An 18,517-nucleotide genomic window follows, 5' to 3' on the forward strand; every position below is an offset into this window, starting at 1 on the left:
TTGACAACAAATATTACCATGCATTAAGTGAAGATCATGACAGAAAAACATAGAATTAAAATGTTGTACTTTACTGCTGAATGGATTATATGTTAAATTGATTTATTTTGTCTTCATTTTGCATGGCCCACAAATGTAACTATTGAAAAATCGAATGGGTTAAGTTGATTCCAATCATAGAATAAGAGTTATTTATTAGGACCGCCTGTGCAATGACCAACACATTTAGAGAGCTACTCAGAAAACCTGTTTAACCTTCTAGTTAAAGAAGGGCAGCATGGTGACGTGAGCTTTTGTTTTATGTTGAATGGGATTGACTATCTCACATTCCTTGATGGTATCCTTGTAGCCTTACTGGCTGCACTGTAAATGCCTGCAAATCACCTGCAACAAAGAAAAGATGCTATCCTTTTAATTCTATAGGATATATAGCTAGATTAATCTGGTAGTGTTGCCAAAGGGCAACATTAGCTGTGTACCTTCTAACCCCTTGTCCTCCCTTGGGCTTCCTCACAACAAGTCTGGGCTTTCCTGTGCTATACACACACACACATCTTAGCTTAGATCTGAACATAACAGCAGAGTCATGCAAGAGTGGAACTAGAGGGGGTCATATACTGTTGGAGAGTCATTCACTAAAGTAACTAAACTAAATACAATCTAGAAACACATTTTCCTTTACTATTTCCATTCTAATCTAATTTATACTGCTCCACTAATACATTTATTTAGCTCTTATTGTTGCTAGTTTACTTTTTGAATAAGAAAAGCATGTGATATGCTTATATATGATGTCATAATATATTTCCTATAAATCCAATAAAGTATTTCAAATAGGCTCCACATTCATTCTCTTAAATGAAGGCATATTTGTTATTGAAAAAAACACAAAACAAGATATTATATAGTTAAATTACAGTGTGAGAGGACTGGCGCAATTCTGAACAATATTTTTAGTAAACTACATTGATACTGCATAGGTGCAGAATGCTGATAATAAAAACTTCTGTACTTTAACTTAAATACCATTTGATTTTTACTTGGAAGGGAGTATCTTTAGGCCATGGGATTGTAATTTATACTAGAGATAAAGGAGTACTTTTCAACTCCTGCAAAAAGTGACTGTAACTTTTGAGACATCAGGGACATTTTGCTCTCCAACATGACAAGTAGCCCCTACTTCACAATTATGATACTAGCTGTATATACGACTAATACTGTATGACAGCCTTCATAATTCAGTCAGAATGTAGTTATTGATACCCTGTAGTTATCAGATGAAGTACTGCCAAATCTGGTGTGCAGTTTAGCAGCGTATTTACAGTTTTGTGGGTTTCACGTGGAATTAGATTAATCTACCCCTCGCCTGTAGCTATTTTGACTCCTTCCACTCTCCGTAGTACACCGGAAGTAGCAGCAGCGCGGGTTGCGTACATGTTGCGTATGAACAATATTTCGCGGGAGAGCCAGGCTTTCTGCTGCTGTCAACACGGACAATAACAGTAATTAAATTCATAACGCAATGAGTTTGTGGGTGGACAAATATCGACCAACTTCCCTCGGGAAACTCGACTATCATAAAGCCCAAGCAACGCAGTTGAAAAACCTGGTAAGATAAACAAATGGCATGCTGGGTTTAATGTGTTTTTAGGCTATGTTAGCATTAGCTTTACAAGCAATAGCAGCATGAAGGCTAGTATTATGTCGTTTAATTTGCTATACCAAGATATATGGCCCATGAACCTGGCCATTAACATATTTTCTGAGTGCAACTTGAGGTAAACTTGTCTGTGCTAGCAATGTCCACCATATTAAACTACTTTTAGTGATATAAAGTACATCAAATGTTTAGTCATTTGAGTACCATTATGGCTAGATTGGTCTAACAATGCCCTTCCTTTTCTTAAATGTTTTCTTTTATGTTCTGTTGTTGTTAGAAAAAGCTAATTATGAAATAAGTATCTTAACAACTGAATGACCCAAACTGATTACAAGTCAGCTATCGTTACTAAGCAACACTGACCAGCATTCATACACGTAACGAATGAAAATGAGACATCGGATAGCCCAGTGAAAGCAAGAGGTATTCTTATAAAGCAAAAGGTATTTTTTAAATGTGTTGTTTTTAGGTTCAATGTGGCGACTTCCCTCACTTACTGGTGTACGGACCCTCAGGCGCGGGGAAGAAGACCCGCATCATGTGCCTGCTGAGGGAGCTGTATGGAGCCGGGGTGGAGAAGCTGCGCATCGAGCACCAGACCATCGTGGTGAGAGGGGAATCCCTGCCTTACTGCCCTACAATACAACACTAACAAACAGTTCACCCTCATGGGATTAAATCAAGTTTTCTCAGTGCTTACCTGCTTTCTGTGTCTCTTCTCCAGGCTCCCTCAAAGAAGAAAATTGAGATTAACACAATAGCCAGCAACTACCACTTGGAAGTCAACCCCAGGTAACTAAATGATAAACAAGTATCTATGAATATCTACTCCAATACTATACCTCATAACAGTTTAGATGCATCTACACGTGACTATTCCACTTCATTTCAGAGAAAATGGTTGCAATTGTGTTCACTTTGATTGGAAAGGTGTAGTTGGTGGTTAGTCTGCAGATAAAGGTTCTATCAATAAATATATTGTGGCTGAGGACGATATAGCAGGAAAGTACAGCCTATTTAGTTTGATTCAATTGCCCAACTTAATGTGATTTAGCAGGTATTTTTAGGTATTCATATTTTCAAAAGGAAGATAATTGATCTTGGGAAATACAAAAAATGCTCCTTTTCCTCTTCTTTTGCACTGTGGATGTTGGTTTGGAGCTGACGAAATAAATGTAATCATTTCAGTTTTACTTTAAAGTATTTCTTTCTGTGTTAACAGTGATGCTGGAAACCAGGACCGTGTGGTGATTCAAGAGCTGATCAAAACCATGGCTCAGTCTCAGCAGATCCAGTCGAGCACCCAGAGAGAGTTCAAAGGTAGGAAAGACACAAACTTTTGCTCCGCTCTAATCTGTGAATGCAGGTCCATGTTTAAGAACAATATTTGTTTTCTTAAATCAATCCTAAACATTTGGATCTGTGAACATTATCCGACTGTCACTGTAATCTGCACACCTTTGTCTTCAGTTGTGTTGCTAACAGAGGTGGACAGACTCACGAAGGATGCCCAGCATGCTTTGCGCCGGACAATGGAAAAGTACATGTCTACCTGCCGGCTCATCCTCTGCTCTACCTCCACCTCCAAAGTCATTGAGCCGATTCGGAGCCGTTGTCTCGCTATCAGAGTCCCTCTGCCGAGCACAGAAGAGGTAAGATGGAGATAATGTGTTTCAGATTGTAAGAAGTAATCATTGAAAAGTAGCTGCAGAATCATGTGGAAATTCATTCAATGTTCTCCTTTCTGCTTGGCAGGTCTGTAATGTATTGACATCAATCTGTAAAAAAGAGGGTCTGCTCCTCCCACCTGAGCTAGCCAAGAATATCTCTGATAAGTCTGGACGCAACCTCCGCAAAGCGCTTTTGATGTGTGAGGCCTGCAGAGTGCAGCAGTAAGTAGTAATGTAACTATTATTACTCCCTGTAGATTCAGCTTATTTAACCCGTGCCGATCTTTCCCAGGTACCCCTTCTCCGCGGACCAGGACGTCCCAGAGACGGATTGGCAGGTGTATCTCAGGGAAACCGCTAATGCCATCGTGAGCCAGCAAAGCCCGCAGAGGTAGGATGCAAAGAGAAAGAGGCTGTTTAGTTGGTTCTTAAGCTACTAAGTAAAGGTAATCAGTTTTGTGTTGATATTTAAATATTGAATCATCATCTGTTCCAGGTTGTTGGAGGTTCGAGCGAGGCTGTACGAGCTGCTGACTCACTGCATCCCCCCTGATATCATTATGAAGGTACCGTTCAATACACCGCATAGAAAAGGTTTGACGTGATGTTTAAGGTTAGAATTATTAATGTTCCTTTTCCAATCCTCTTCCAGGGTCTGGTTACCGAGTTGTTGAGTAACTGTGACGGCCAGCTGAAGACAGAGGTGGCCCAAATGGCAGCGTTCTACGAACACAGACTGCAGCTGGGCAACAAAGCCATCTACCACCTCGAGGCCTTCGTTGCCAAGTTCATGGCCATCTACAAGAAATTCATGGAAGACGGTCTGGATGGCATGATGTTCTGATTCTGAATGGACTTAAAATACTGATGCTTTTCCTGGAAGGATTTTAACACTATTGTTGATTACCTCAAATGTGTGGATTTGATGGTGGTTTAAATGTGTACTCTGTAAGGCATGGTGGTGATGTTCCCATAACTCAGCTCTTAATGAATTGTGATAGTCTTACAGTTCGACGCTTTATGACATTGATAGCTACCTAAAAGCTCAGCACTGTACACAGTTTGTAAACCTTGAACTTTCACGATAGTGGTGTAACATATTCCAGAAAACAGCAGTTTTGATAGAAGCACTTGCAGGCAAACATTTGTATTATAATATGAATCAAGAGAAATAAATGTTTTCATACAAATCTGCATCCGATCAACATAAATACATTGCATTGTTTATTCAAAAGGCCTGGGGTTGCTCTCTGTAAATCACCATACGTGTATTTTATTACACAACACTATCACTATAATACAGTCTGAAGTTGCTCAAAGGTAGAAAGGGAAGCATGGGGAGGTATTGAGGGGGCGTTAATAAAACTAAAGTTTCCTGAATCTACCGGTAACTATGGGTGCTTCAGGTATATATATTTTTGGTCTTATACAACAAGAAAAATGTAGTAAAGGTGCTAATTCTATTCTAACCTTATTAAGCAAACTCATTTAAAATTGAGCACTAAGAACAGTTAAACTCACGCACAAAAACAACATTACATTAAACGTGTAAAATAGTCCTATCAGAAGTTTTTCCGGTATTAACATCCAGTTTCATCTTTTAAACATCATTCACAGGTTTCCTCTGGATAAATTCTGCTTTGAATATTATGGGGAAACTATTGGTTGGAGTGCAAGAGGTCTCAAAAAAGTGTAACCTAACCGGTGACCTTTGACTTACCAAATCAACATTAGATCCAGAGTTCCCGTTAGCCGGTAATTACCGGACTACGACCGGTACAATATGCTGAAGACCGGCAAATCTAAATCTCTCCGGTCAAAGTGTCCGTTCAAAAATAATTTCCGTTTAGTGCAATACCACATCAGTTGCGCAATTTGCGCCACTTATGTGACAGACAAGAATAGTCAATTCTAATGTCTAACACGTAATGTGGAGAAAGAGATGTCCTGTATGGGTTGATTGTGCGTTGATCTGTTGGTAATGCCTCGGGGTTCCGGTGGGCATGTAAACAATGCATAATGCTGCGCTATACTTTGCGGCCTCACCCGGTTGCATAGCGACGCTTATTGTTTAGGTGTCTTTTAATAAGCAGGTAGTCCTATCATTAGCTAGATCTGATCGATATGGACCATAGACTGTATATATAAAGATATGGACCTAAACGCGAGTAAAGTCTAATCTGACGGGAGAGAGAGATCAGCTGCTGCTGACGAGTCGACACGCAGCTCTGCATGATCACATGCAGCGGTGAGCGGAACAAAACACACACTTCAGGCTAGAATATCACACGTAGCTATTTTAATTACCTCTCAAACTACCGTAACTAGTTATAGATGTGTTTTAGTTTTACTGTCGGGTCACTCATTACTGATCCGCGAGCTGCATGATACTGACGGGCTGTCAGGAGAGGGAGAGAGCGCTCCGTTTATTATTCCCGTGTTATTGTAAATTACTGTTCACTTTTGAATAATGTAGTTAATCTACTATAATTAGTTTGTTTCATATCGAATCATTTCAATTTATTTTAAAGCACAATAAATAACAAAGAGATGACCTTTGACCAGCACTTTTCTCATTTAGTCCGGAAGATTTAAACTTTAACGGACATGTTGACCGGCGAAAAAATATTCTAACGGGAACTCTGATTAGATCACAAACAAACAGTTTTGAAAATCTGACATACACCATCCTGGATGCTAATAATGTGCAGCCTATATTAGCTGTAAAAGGTTCCTCAGTTTTTGTAACCTAACAACATGTAATAGCAGTTGCAACACTAAACATGTGGAGGTGATTGGACCACTTTTCAGACTTCATTGAACATGAAAGTCAAAATAAATCCAATAATTGAGACTTAAGTAAAAGTAAAATTGAACTCCACACTGCAGAACAACAAGCTAATATCTTTCTTTCATACAAATAAAAACGTCACTCATCAGTAACACTCCTTGTTCCTCTTGGCTGTGTAGTAGATAATTAGGCCCAGGGTGATCAGTACCCCTGAACCCACCAGCATCAGGAAGCCCACCACGGGCCAGGGCCTCTTGACCAGCACGTGGCAACCGAGGCAGGCAGGGCTGGGACATAGCTGCTGCGGCGCGCCCTGGATGGGGAAGCCGTTGTGCTGGATGATGTTGCGGTAGTTGGAGAGAGAGGCCTTGATGATGACCTCTTCCTGAACGTGGCCGTACATGCCGAAGCCCGGGTCTCTTTCGTCGCTCAGCGCGTACGCAAAGTAGCCCTTCAGGTTTACTCCGTCCAGTGTGTATGCTGGGGGGGGGGGGGGGGGGGGGGGCATCATGTGAGAGGGGCAACATTTACCTTCAGGGGCTCGTAAGTACATGTGGGCTGGGTTACTCTTTACCCTTTAAACCTCCCCTATGTATCATGTATAAGCATATAAACGTAGAACATTGTATGGTATATTAAATAGCAGAACCAGGTACACGTGTTTATAACTGTACAGTTACTTTTCCTTCAAACTCCTTTGAAAAAAAAGTGTCATTACGAATGTGTTGTATTGTCATTCAATAACTTGAACAGCTATTAAACAGCTACATATGAGTGTCTACGTGATTTATTATGATGCTTATTTTACTCAAAAATATATAGCACATATAGCCTTTCCCAAACATCCATTCAAAAGCAATACTTTTTGTAGCTGAGAAAATAAACTACAAGTGATTACAAGTACTTTAGAAATATGATGAGCTCATCATCTACATTTTTACTTGTATGTTAATTTTTTACCCAATTTGTACCGCAATCATCATGTTCTTTGAGCATTTAGCGTGAATTACAAACATTGCTAATAGAGGTTTTTTCCTAATAAGAATTCACAAAGTCAATTGTTTGATTTTCTAGGTCACAACTATAAGAAGTCTTTCAAATATCAAACCAGAGGTTTCATAAAGCTTTTCAAAATGAATTAATTCCTTATAAGTTACCTTACAGTCTAAATAAATATATACATTACAAACTGTTTATATTTGGGTGATGACACCTAGTGGTGACAGAGCACACTGCAACAAACAATGACATGACACTTTGTGCACATCATAGCATGACACTGCAGTGCACTGTTTTGAAGTGCCAACCAAGGTCTTCGCTGAGTTTACCCCCGATAAGGACAGGTAATTGAAAAGCGAGTAACCTTGACTCCACAATTAGAGTGCAGAGTGTGTCTCTGTTGATATTTGTATGTGTGTGTTCTGAGTCAGCTGACTTTTCAGAGGGCAGTGACCCAAATACTTGTCTAATAATTAAGCCATACAGAGGCCAAGGGGGAAAACTTCAATCCCCGCCAAAGGATTGATCACGCAGTGTAATAATGCAGTGATAACAACATGCTGCTCTTGAGAGCAATGCATTAATATAAAGAAAGCTCCACAGCAGATGTGTGTGTTTGTGGTCTCACCTTTCAGGGCCTCGTTGATGTAGTTGTACAGGTAGTAGACTCTCAGACTGTCTTTGAAGCGGGCCGGGTCCTCCTGGACCCCGTTAGCCATCACATAGACAGGGACATCACAGTAGTGCTCCCTCACCTTACATGGCAGAAGGCAAGAAGAAATAAAAACAAATACAAAATATTCAATGATCATGGTGTGAGCATCAAAATCTGAATTCCTTTATTCGTCAAACAAAGGGGAAATGTACATTGAACCATAATACTTGACTGATAACAGAATAGTAATTTGACACATACAGTATGTTGCCTTCTACAAATAATGTGCCGACTGCCATTTGGCCATAGCTCTTATAAATATTTCAACAAAATCTTGACACAAAATGTTGAGTTTTTGATTAAACTCTGATTAATTGTTCAGCTTTCAATTAATACGCAACGGCTGTTCATTTTTTTTAAGTCTAACTGCTGGACACGAGATATCTCATACATCATTGTGACATCAGTTATTGGTGTGCATAGAGAATTTTAAATATAAGCAAAACACATTGTTTGAGTGGAGGGGTAAACAGTGAAGTATGTGGGTAGTGATGGTGTTGTATTAGCAGGAACATCTTCATTTTTCTTGGTTGTCTCAAATCAAATCCTGTCAATACACCTGCTATTTTTGTATAGTAAAGAAAAGGACAGATCACAAGTATACTTCAGATGTCTGTGCGAAACTATTCTCACCCAGTTGAGGGCTTTCCTCAGGCCCCAGGGCACCACAGGCCTCGGGGACTTGATCCATGTGGTGTCGATCATGTGCTGGACCTCCAGCATGGCTCTGTAGGTGTAGCTGCAGACATGGAGATGATACAGAAACTATGTGTCGTAAAAAGCATTCTCATTTCATGTTCATGTTCATGTACGCCTTTAAGATGCTGGACGTGTCTCTACATCAGGGGAAAACATGTGTCCAGTGGCATAGTGGTTAACAAGCAAATTTCTCTTTTCCCACCGTCATTAAAAAGGAAAAAACAAATATTTTATCTTACGAGTCTTCCTTGGCATGCGTCACCAACTCGGTACTGAAGTGACTGATGGCAAAGAAGTCATATGTCCCTTTGACCAGCTGTCTGTCCTCCTCATTGAACACTGGCAGTCTGTAGGAAAACAACATGTAAACAGGAGATGATACAACTTGTACAAGATAGTGGTTTAACTTTTCCAAATGACCTATCATATGTTTATACTTGTCATCGTAATTTATTCTATATTGCTTCTAAAACATCATAATCAATAATACTGATATTCCACCATATCACACCTTTGAATAATCACAGCAATATTCCAACCCTTGATTCCTAAAAAAAACAGATATACATGAAATGACAGAAGCTAGATGATCTGTTGAAATGTCTTCATTGGGACTCTAAACTGAAATGTTTATTCTATAGCCAACAAAGCGACTGTATGGAGTACGAATAGTTATTTGACACATAATAAAAATGAAGTATTTATACTCAAGAGAGTTGAGCTGACGCAGCCAGCTCCTCATTCCCAGAGGATAGTCTCCACTGCCAAAGATCGGCTCTGCAAACCAGCCGACGCGGAAATCTAAAACCCTTTTAGCTGGCTCCACGTCTTCACGGCTGAAGGAAAACGCCGGCTCCACCCAGTCCATGTGCAGATTTAGAGACACCTGAGACACAAAACATGGACGTGCAGGTCTGTGTCATTTTCATTATTCTAGAGACTGACGTGATTCAGCCAATGTGTAATTTATGAAACGTTTCACATTTAGTATACTACTACTTTGTGGAGTCCTGTGGTGCACAAGGGGACGTCGTATTTCACATAACTTGTTTTAGAAAGAGTCATTTATGCTATAGAAATAGTAAAAACACCAAGAGGTAAACTTGTAAACATATAGACAAAAAAGTCGCACACACAAATTCTGCTGGCTGTTTGAATACTTACATCAAAGCAAAACAACATACAGGTAGTATAAATGTATTCAAATAAAGAAATGCCCCTACTGACCTTTCCTCCCTGGGAGTGTCTGAACTCGCGGTCGTATGCGTGCCAGGCCAGAGCGTGCGCCCGCAGCATCTGATGTCCCTCCTGGTAGCCCACCATCTCATCGTTGGGCTCATTCAGGGTGATCCACATCTTCACATGGGCCCCTAGTTCTCTGTAACAGAGTCTGGCATAGTCTGCAAACGCCTCTGGAGTCTCCCTGAGAGAAGAAGTCCGAAGAGGGAATTTGATAAATGAACTAAGATTGTGTTTATACAAGTATTCATAAGAACTACATTACTTTTAATGTCCGAGATAGATCTAAGGAGATGTTTTTAAATTTGAAAAAGAAAATGCCAATACATTGGATTTTTCCATGATCAACAGTTCAAATATTGTGATGATCAGTGGGTTTAGTGATATCGCTTTATTACAGGAAAAGTAAATATGATTGCATGGCAGCAAGTGAGAGCAGCTTCCTGTGGACGAGGACAGACTGTTCCAGGGAACGTCAATGACGCATATTGACTTTAACATCAGACCAGAAATCATCGGAAATTGCTTAACACCATACCTGGGTATTTATTGGTTTGATGTTTGGTACAGACTTGTAAGCTTTAAGAGTCATGAGGTATGCTCTATAATCAGGTTTTTTCAAATGAGAAACTGGATTTAAAGGGCTTTTACCCCACCTGTTGAGCCACTTGTTGGCGGTGTCCAGCGGGGGGGGCAGGCTGCTGCGCTGCCGGGTGTGGTGCCACAGAGTGACCACGGGCGTGACGTTGGCCTGCAGCAGCTGGCGAGTGAAGCAGCGGTAGTAGCCCAGCAGGGTGCTGTTGGGATGAGCCACGTCACCTGAAGGCACCACGGCTGACCAGTTGAGGAAGAAGTGGAAGTGGTTCACCCCCACCTGCCGGATTTCATCCACCTGTGGGACAGAGAGGGAGGAGGATACACATGTAAATTATTTTACTCACCCTGAAGAAACAATACATATACAACCCAATAAGTTCAAAGTACATTTACTAAGGGAAAAACCTTATATTCTCTCAGACTGAACATTTTCTGAGATTAAAGTAACATTTTACGTGATATTTTTTCCAGATTGGATCACCCTCATCACACCAAGATGCGGGTGCTTTCTGTTTTCTATGCCTATAGTGGATGACCATCTTTCTGATTCGGCTCTTTTGCACCAGGAACTATGACGCAACAAACAGATGAGAGGGTATGGCATGTTACAACTCCTCATTGGCAGCATGTGTGATGACATTAGTCCAAGCTTGGAGAGAGATTTGCTTCTTTCACAAAAACAACAACACTTGTATACCTACAATGGCACTAACAAACGTCATAGCTTTGGAATGGTATAATTGAAAACATTTCAGTGCAAACTCATTCTCCTCCTCCATTTTGAATGCATTAAGCTATAAAAAAGATAAACTCTGGTAGGGGGGCCTACCTGTTGACGGATGGTGGCGTAATCTGCACAGTGTGTGGTTCGGCGCAAAGGGGGGGCTGTGATGCCCTCCAGCCTTATCAGCTCTCCATTGTTGGAGATGTTCCACAAGTAAACACTGGGGTCTGAGAACTGGCTGGGCGTGGTCTCCACCTGACATGACATGAGAAAATATATATAAACAGTGTATGTTACAACAGAAGAAACACACCAATGTAAACATGCACTCGCTCAGCCTGTTACCCTCGTTTACCTTAAACACACATGTTCAAAGAAAAGTGAGATAGGTCCAAATCAATACTAACTGTTTCTCCTGTTATAGCTCATCTGCATGGTGTGAAGATATGTGGTTTATGATTAAGAGAGGATTCATCGTCACGGCTCATTCTGAGCTGGACTTTCAACATGGAAATGGCAAGTTCAAAAGAAATGATGTGATGAAAGTTAAAAAAGGAGAGGAATCACACATGCCAACTTCATTTCTCACAACACTAAGTCAGAGTTTAAAATAGCAATAATAACAACAGTATTATTTACAGGATTTTCTTTTTGCAGAGTTGACATAACTTCACACTTCAGTAAATATTAGTGAAGTCTATACTCACTCTCTTAACCAAGAGTTAATACATTGTTAATGTTTCCTCAAGTATTCTTGTTTCATTATCAGACCTCTGCCCTTTGGCAACTCCCCTTTTTTTTCTCCAAAACACACTTATACATGACACACACACACACACACACACACACACACACACACACACACACACACACACACACACACACACACACACACACACACACACACACACACACACACACACACACACACACACACACACACACACACACACACACACACACACACACACACACACACACACACACACACACACACACACACACACACACACACACACACACACACACACACACACAGTACCTGTATGGAGTTGGCAGACACCCCCCAGGCAAAATCACACGGAAATATTCCCTGTGCTGGTCTGTTCTCTGGGAGCTCTGGGAAACCGTTCCTCTGGATGATGTTTCTATACGAATAATGAATATTCAACAGAATGAAAAAAATAGAAAAAAGCCTTAATAGAAATATTAGTATACATTATTTTTATTTGTGAAAATCAAAAGGTATCTGATTCATACTTTTGTAAAAGAAATCCCCACATGATAACATGTACCTGTAAAAGGTGGCGGATGTCTTTGGCTCCCTTTTCATGTCAAGAGTGTTGAAGTCAACGTAGTAAAGTCCCCGTCGTATGCCATATTCCCTGTGCCACTCAAAGCCGTCTATCAGAGACCAGGCTGTGTATCCAATCACATTCACTCCGTCTATGATGATCGCTGTTTGGCAAACACAGACAGATGGTGAGCAAAGATTCAAGTGACATGTTTTTTCCTTACTTAAGTTACATGTAAAAGGGTTCATGTTGATCATAGGAAATGGGAAACAACTGTTGTGTTAAATGGATGATATCAGACTGTGCATTACTAGGGTAATGGTTATTTTCATTATTGATTGATTGCTTGTTCTATAACATTTCAGAAAATAGTAAAAAAAATGTCATCGAAGTTTCTCAAAGCCCAAGTTAATATCTTTGAAAATAGTTGAATATGATATAAAAAAGAGAAAAGCTTGGAATCATCATACTTACTGAGGTTGAAAACTGCATTTTTGCAACAGCTAATTGATCATCAAAATAGTTGCCAGTTATTTAAACAATGCATTTATCAGAACTCACATTTGAGTGCCTCTGCGATGAACCTCTTGAGGTAGTACATGTGTTTTGGGTCTTCCGTCTTAGTATTGCCAAGAACGGACCTGTGTTGAGAAGTTAAAACAAGAAGTTCCAGCACACCAGGAGAGACAAGAACATCATGGAGTAAATAACCCAACACCCACACCTACCAACCGCTCTGCACCACGAAGACGGGCGGCTTGTCGTACTCCGCGTTGATCCAGTAGAGCAGCATCCTCAGGTCCAGTTCCTCCAGCTGCCCAAACTTCAGGCTGTCGTTGACGAGCTGGAAGCTGAGGGCCGCTCCGTGAGAGAGGGCGAAGAAGTCCGCTGTCCCGTTCACCTGAGCCCTCTCCTCGGGGGTGAAGGAGGGCAGCCGGGAACCCAGCCTCTCCTTCATGCAGGGGGGGTAGTCTCCGTCTGTGAACAGGGGCCGGGCGAACCAGCCCAGGACGTGATCCAGGGAGCACTGACACTCTCTGAGGCTCTCCAGGCGAGTGCGTCTGGGCTTGATCCAGTGAGAGGCCAGAGCCATGGAGAGTTGGCCCTGCTGACGGGGGCGGTAGAGCCGGTCGTAGAGGTGCCACACAGCGGCATGAGCCTTCAGGAGAAACAGGAAGAGAGAGAGAGAAGTGATAGGCAGACAGAGGAGGAGACGAGGGAGATATAAAATGATGATGGGAAGAGATGGTGAGGGGTGGGAAAGACAAAATGAAGACAATGTATCACTCAATATTTATTTTACTCAGGTCTGGTCAGTGCAGTTTAAAGTCCTTTACAGGTGACTGAAAACTAATAAGGCAGATGAAACATTGACTGCACCTCAAAATAAAAGAGGAATTGGAATAAAAAAGTAAAAGATTGATGGAGATTTTAAGACTAGGAAATGTAAAAAACATTAAAAAACACAATAAATTAGATAAAAGAAGTGGTGGAAAGTACACTAAGGCTACTGTCCACAATGGAAATGTCTTAATTTTTATATATAGTATTTCCATTTCATGCTTTTTTTTTGCAACATTTCAGAAAAGATTATTATACTTTTTACTAACTTTGCCACAAACATAAAAAAAAATTAAGAAGGAAAACCCACTTTAAGGAGAATATGTCCGACCCGGAACGGGAGATCAGGGTCGTTTTTTATCCCGGGAGCGACCACCCCGGTGCCATACCCGTGCAGCGCCACCACAAACGGGTTGTCAATGGTGATCCAGTACTTCACATCATCCCCGAAAGTCTGGAAACAGAAATCTGCGTAGTCTTTAAAAATCCCAACCATCTCCGGATTGCTCCAGCCGCCGAGGGTCTGCTGCAGGTGGTCGGGCAGGTCCCAGTGGTAGAGCGTGACCACCGGCTGCACGCGGATATCCTTCAGCTTCTTGATGAGGTCCCGATAGTAGTTGGTGCCCATCTCGTTGTGGCTCCCGCGGGTGCCGTTGGGAAATATCCTGGACCAGGACAGGGAGAACCTGTAGTGGCTGACCCCGAGCTGCCCGATGGCTCTGATGTCGGCTTGGATGTTGTGATAGCTGTCGCTGCCAACGTCCCCGGTGGCCATCCGGTTCCCACCGCGCGTAAAAGTGTCCCAAATAGAGAGCCCCTTGCCGTCCTTCTCAAACGCGCCCTCCACCTGGTACGCAGCGGTGCCCACGGCCCATATGAAGTCATCGGGGAAGGTATCATAGAGGAACGCCTTATCTCCAGGATAAGGCAGCTTTCTGAAACGTCCCCACGTTTTTAACCCAGCGTTGGGCTTTGCGGCAGCAGAGGTGAAGGCCAGAAATGTCAAAAGGGCGAGCAGAAGACCGCTCATGGTGCCTGTCAATACTGGCCTCTGATGTCCAGTTTGTAACTCTTATCGTTATTTAACCATGCTTGGAGGCTTTGGTGACTAAGCAGTGGGCTGTGGAGTGCAGCCAGCCAGCTGTGAACCCACCACACGCTGCCTCTACACATCTATCAATTATTAGCCATGCACCTGACGACCGAAGGTCTCCAGGCACAACATGATGTTAAGAGCCCCAAATGGGCAATCGCTTTCAAAGCAGGGACATATTTGTTTAACATGGATTATGGTTTAACATAGTTTAATGGATCCAAATATGATTTTTTTTTTACTTAGAGCTGTTGTTTTTTGAGTCTGTTTAAGACCTCATGTGTGCTTTTTCTTTAAGATTAGCACTTTTACTTTGTATTAATTAATACTCCATCCAGAACAGACAGGGAGAGAGACCCAGGTGCAAAAGCCTAATATGATCTCAGTGACAGCAAAATTATCGTTCAGCCTTGGTTGGCAGATCATCTCATAACTCCTTTTAAATGTCACATGTCAGGAGCAGAACAAAAACTCATCTGCATTTCTCACGGGATCAGTCAGTGTGTGCAGGCAGAAGATGATGGGGGAGAGAGGGGAGAGTTGGGGGTTGGGGGGCGAGGAGAATAAATGCAAACAGTCCTGCCGTGATCACATTACTTCTTTATCTTCCTGCATCAGCTCGGTTGCTTGGAAACTCTTACTGCTGGCAATCGTGTTCCATATAGCACCTGCATATTTAACTGAAGAGGTGTTGGCCTGTTGTATGGATGTTGTGTGTGTGTGTGTGTGTGTGTGTGTGTGTGTGTGTGTGTGTGTGTGTGTGTGTGTGTGTGTGTGTGTGTGTGTGTGTGTGTGTGTGTGTGTGTGTGTGTGTGTGTGTGTGTGTGTGTGTGTGTGTGTGTGAAATTGTTCAGGATAGGTTAGCTCGTATTATTTTAAATTGTGTTTACGTTTAAAATATGCAGTTGAAAGTAAACAATAATCAAAGGAGATGTTTTTTTCGGGTTAAAATAATTGATTGATTGTCCAATAGTCCTAAAATTGGAAGACAGATAAATACAAAATACATAGCAGATTGACAAGAATACAGTTGCAGCCTTGACATTGGGAATATGGTTTGGAAAGACTTATCAGAAAAGTACGTGCTTAATAATTCATGAAGACATAAAGATATTATGTATCAAATTGTTATTAATTGTCAACAAATGTTATATTTTTGAATGAGCAAGATACTGGCACCCTGTGCAGCCCGGGCATTTCGCCCTGTGTGTCATCCACTTCATTAAAAATACAAATGTCAAAAAAGATTCAATCAAACCACAGCCGCATCTATTTTAAATCATGCTCAGCTTAGCAAGTTACAGAGATGAATAATGTTGTAAATAATTGTGTTTGCCCTGAAAGGCAGGTGGTTTATTGGATGCAGGAAGCAGACTCACCGACAGCACGTGATCACGGCCGGTCATGGATCATCACCAGGGGCAGAACTGATGTGTGGTTGTTTTTCCACCAGGCCAAATTGCACTGGAAAGTTCAAATCTAAAGTGCAGCCTACATGCATAATCAATGTAGAGCACTGAAATCCTCCGTGTATATATAACACAGAAAAAACACCATCAAGTGATTCTTGGCAGCATGAGAGAACAAACTGGTTCTGACAGGTTAGCGTGTGTGGTACAATCTGAGCCAATTTAGGGCATGATTCTGGTCTTGAAGATGTGGGAAAAAACGGAGACAGTCTGACATGCTATTTAGATTGGGAAAATTACTTTATGTACAGCTCATCCAGTGGCTTTGGGACATCTGCCTTAAGGGGACCTTCTCAATCATTAAAAACTGTACCCCTGACTAAGTGACATATGGATCATTCAAATTATATTTAATGCATCACAACAACATCATAGTTTGTTTAACATTATTGATTTGGATAACTTCTGAGCAGATTATTTCCTGTGGATATTGCATCAGAGATCAGATTTACTGTTATTTGTTAAATAAATGTTAGTCTTATTCTCTATATAAGTTATTATAAAATGTGTTTTCGTTTGTAACAATTAGGCTTTTCTGACAATTTATTTGAGTGTTTGACTGTTTTCCTACAGCGCTTAAAACCAAGAAGGCCTTGCCAACCCCTTTGAAGCTTTGGTATCCTAAGGGAGTCGAGACCCCCAGGTTGGAAACCGATGCTTAAAGTTGGGTAAAACCATTTTTAAGACAACAGAAAAGTTTAATTATTCAGCCGGTTGTTCATTCCCATCCACATCAGAAATAATATGCATTACCTGTATAATGTAAAGCAATACTTGCAAAATGATATGTTCCTTCTTAAATCTTTCCGTCATGGCCCCATCTTCTTTCTTCTGTTTTGGCCTGAAATTAGAGAAAATATGCATTTGATGTAGCCTACTGTTCTTGTTCAAAGCTTTTCACTAAAATAAGCTCCAAAATAAATTCTCCAGTCATTTTACTCACTGTGCTTAATCTATAAACTGCGACCCAGATCTGCTACCACATACGGTGCTGCACATAGCCTACTAATTTTAAACAGGGTATGCATCAATACAACAAATACAATATCAAACTACTATAGTGAACGGTGCATGGTGAAACAGTTTCCTGAAACAGAAATACCGCACATTTAGTTGGGAAAATATTTTCTCATTACTTCTGACAGGCATTTTATTATTGTTGTAGTAGTTTGATAAACTCACTTCTCAAAAAGCCATGATAACGTGACAGTGAGCCAGCATGCACAATAAGAAGCCTGATGCTGAAGCAACTGCATGGTTCATTTGAGTATTTACACCTGGGCCATTACTGTTTATTTCTAATGTATTGAAGGCGTAGTTTACCTTTCAGTATCCGGAAATGTTTGGGTCCAGTTCGGTATAACCAGTAAACTAGCTAGAGCACATGTGTCAACCTCAAGGCCCGGGGGCCAAATCAGGCCCTCGGTGGATTTAATTTCGGCCCGCAGGATCATTTCTAATTACTATTAGATCTGGCCCGTCGGTATAGCCTACTATTGCACGCACACCTTCACTCAATCCTGAGGATTTCTCAGCTCAGAGCCTGACCCCAAACATTGATGAACTTGCACCGAAGATGAGATGCCAAGTAGCCTAACTGGCTTAAACTAGCATCACAGAGCAGCACACTGAGTTTCAATGGATGTTTCCTTATGCACTTTTTTTCTTGTGACAACAGGGCATGTTTGTTTTTTTCTTTGAGGGAAATTGTTTTTTTTAAGCTGGAAGAAATGACTCCAGAAAAGCTGCAGATAGAGCCATAAAAAATGAATGCAACTGATTATTTAATGTTTAATGTTGTTTTTATAGGCAATAATTTAAGTTTTGTTAGTTCTAGTTTTAATATGTGCAATAAGTTCATTTCAATTTGCAAAAAACATTGAACCAGTCCGGCCCTCGACTAGTAGGCCTACCGATTTTTTTTACTTTGGCCCACTGTGTAGGCTATTTGAGTTTGACACCCCTGAGCTAGAGTATGTGGAGACAGCAACAAACTAGGGTCAAAAAAGTTTGAGCAAGTGTTATTTGTCAGAATAACAGGAAGCTTCTCATGCAGAACCGTGTAAATTAGATTAAAACATGTTTTTCATATTGGAGCGAAAATCTGACGTCAGATTGAAAGCTGAACTCGACTTGTAAACATGTTTCTGCTGAACTCTTGCCTAGTAAAACAAAAAGGGATTTCAAAATGAGTCATTTATGTTAATTACCGACTAATAATTGTA

At 41.1% G+C, this 18,517-nt stretch overlaps 2 protein-coding genes across 3 annotated transcripts; one reads left to right on the plus strand and one right to left on the minus strand.

The window, feature by feature from the left end:
• The first annotated feature begins 1,396 nt into the window (after nt 1-1,396).
• On the plus strand, nt 1,397-4,531 carry rfc3 (replication factor C (activator 1) 3). The gene is made up of 9 exons (XM_079648744.1): nt 1,397-1,609; nt 2,130-2,267; nt 2,385-2,452; nt 2,883-2,980; nt 3,131-3,312; nt 3,416-3,552; nt 3,623-3,721; nt 3,827-3,896; nt 3,983-4,531. The coding sequence occupies exons 1-9, from the start codon at nt 1,523-1,525 to the stop codon at nt 4,172-4,174; spliced, it is 1,071 nt and encodes a 356-aa protein (XP_079504870.1). The 5' UTR covers nt 1,397-1,522; the 3' UTR covers nt 4,175-4,531.
• Nucleotides 4,527-17,867, minus strand: kl (klotho). Of its 2 annotated transcripts, XM_079648742.1 has the most exons (14): nt 17,616-17,867; nt 14,041-17,133; nt 13,118-13,548; nt 12,951-13,030; nt 12,390-12,552; nt 12,137-12,242; nt 11,200-11,349; nt 10,430-10,665; nt 9,762-9,957; nt 9,242-9,420; nt 8,774-8,881; nt 8,469-8,574; nt 7,749-7,875; nt 4,527-6,601 (listed from the first exon to the last, which is right to left on the minus strand). In XM_079648742.1, exons 2-14 carry the CDS (start codon nt 14,758-14,760, stop codon nt 6,267-6,269), a joined length of 2,937 nt encoding a protein of 978 aa, XP_079504868.1. In that variant the 5' UTR covers nt 14,761-17,133; nt 17,616-17,867; the 3' UTR covers nt 4,527-6,266. The 2 variants fall into 2 exon arrangements, with proteins under 2 accessions (XP_079504868.1, XP_079504869.1); XM_079648743.1 differs by lacking the exon at nt 17,616-17,867 and having other exon boundaries at nt 14,041-17,168.
• Between the last annotated feature and the right edge of the window lie 650 nt (nt 17,868-18,517).

This window comes from Notothenia rossii (assembly GCF_949606895.1).
Source record: "Notothenia rossii genome assembly, chromosome: 9".
In the NCBI taxonomy this organism is placed as follows: Eukaryota; Metazoa; Chordata; class Actinopteri; order Perciformes; family Nototheniidae; genus Notothenia; species Notothenia rossii.

Bases quoted from the DNA above. Each gene is read 5' to 3' on its own strand.
- rfc3 (XM_079648744.1), top strand. From the start codon at position 1,523: ATGAGTTTGTGGGTGGACAAATATCGACCAACTTCCCTCGGGAAACTC. The intron at 1,610-2,129 runs GTAAGATAAACA...TGTTGTTTTTAG, and splicing joins CAACGCAGTTGAAAAACCTG to GTTCAATGTGGCGACTTCCC. The intron at 3,553-3,622 runs GTAAGTAGTAAT...GATCTTTCCCAG, and splicing joins GAGGCCTGCAGAGTGCAGCA to GTACCCCTTCTCCGCGGACC.
- kl (XM_079648742.1), bottom strand. From the start codon at position 14,760: ATGAGCGGTCTTCTGCTCGCCCTTTTGACATTTCTGGCCTTCACCTCT. The intron at 9,421-9,761 runs GTCAGTAGGGGC...TTTGTGTCTCAG, and splicing joins GACACTCCCAGGGAGGAAAG to GTGTCTCTAAATCTGCACAT. The intron at 7,876-8,468 runs GTGAGAATAGTT...CTGCCATGTAAG, and splicing joins TGAGGAAAGCCCTCAACTGG to GTGAGGGAGCACTACTGTGA.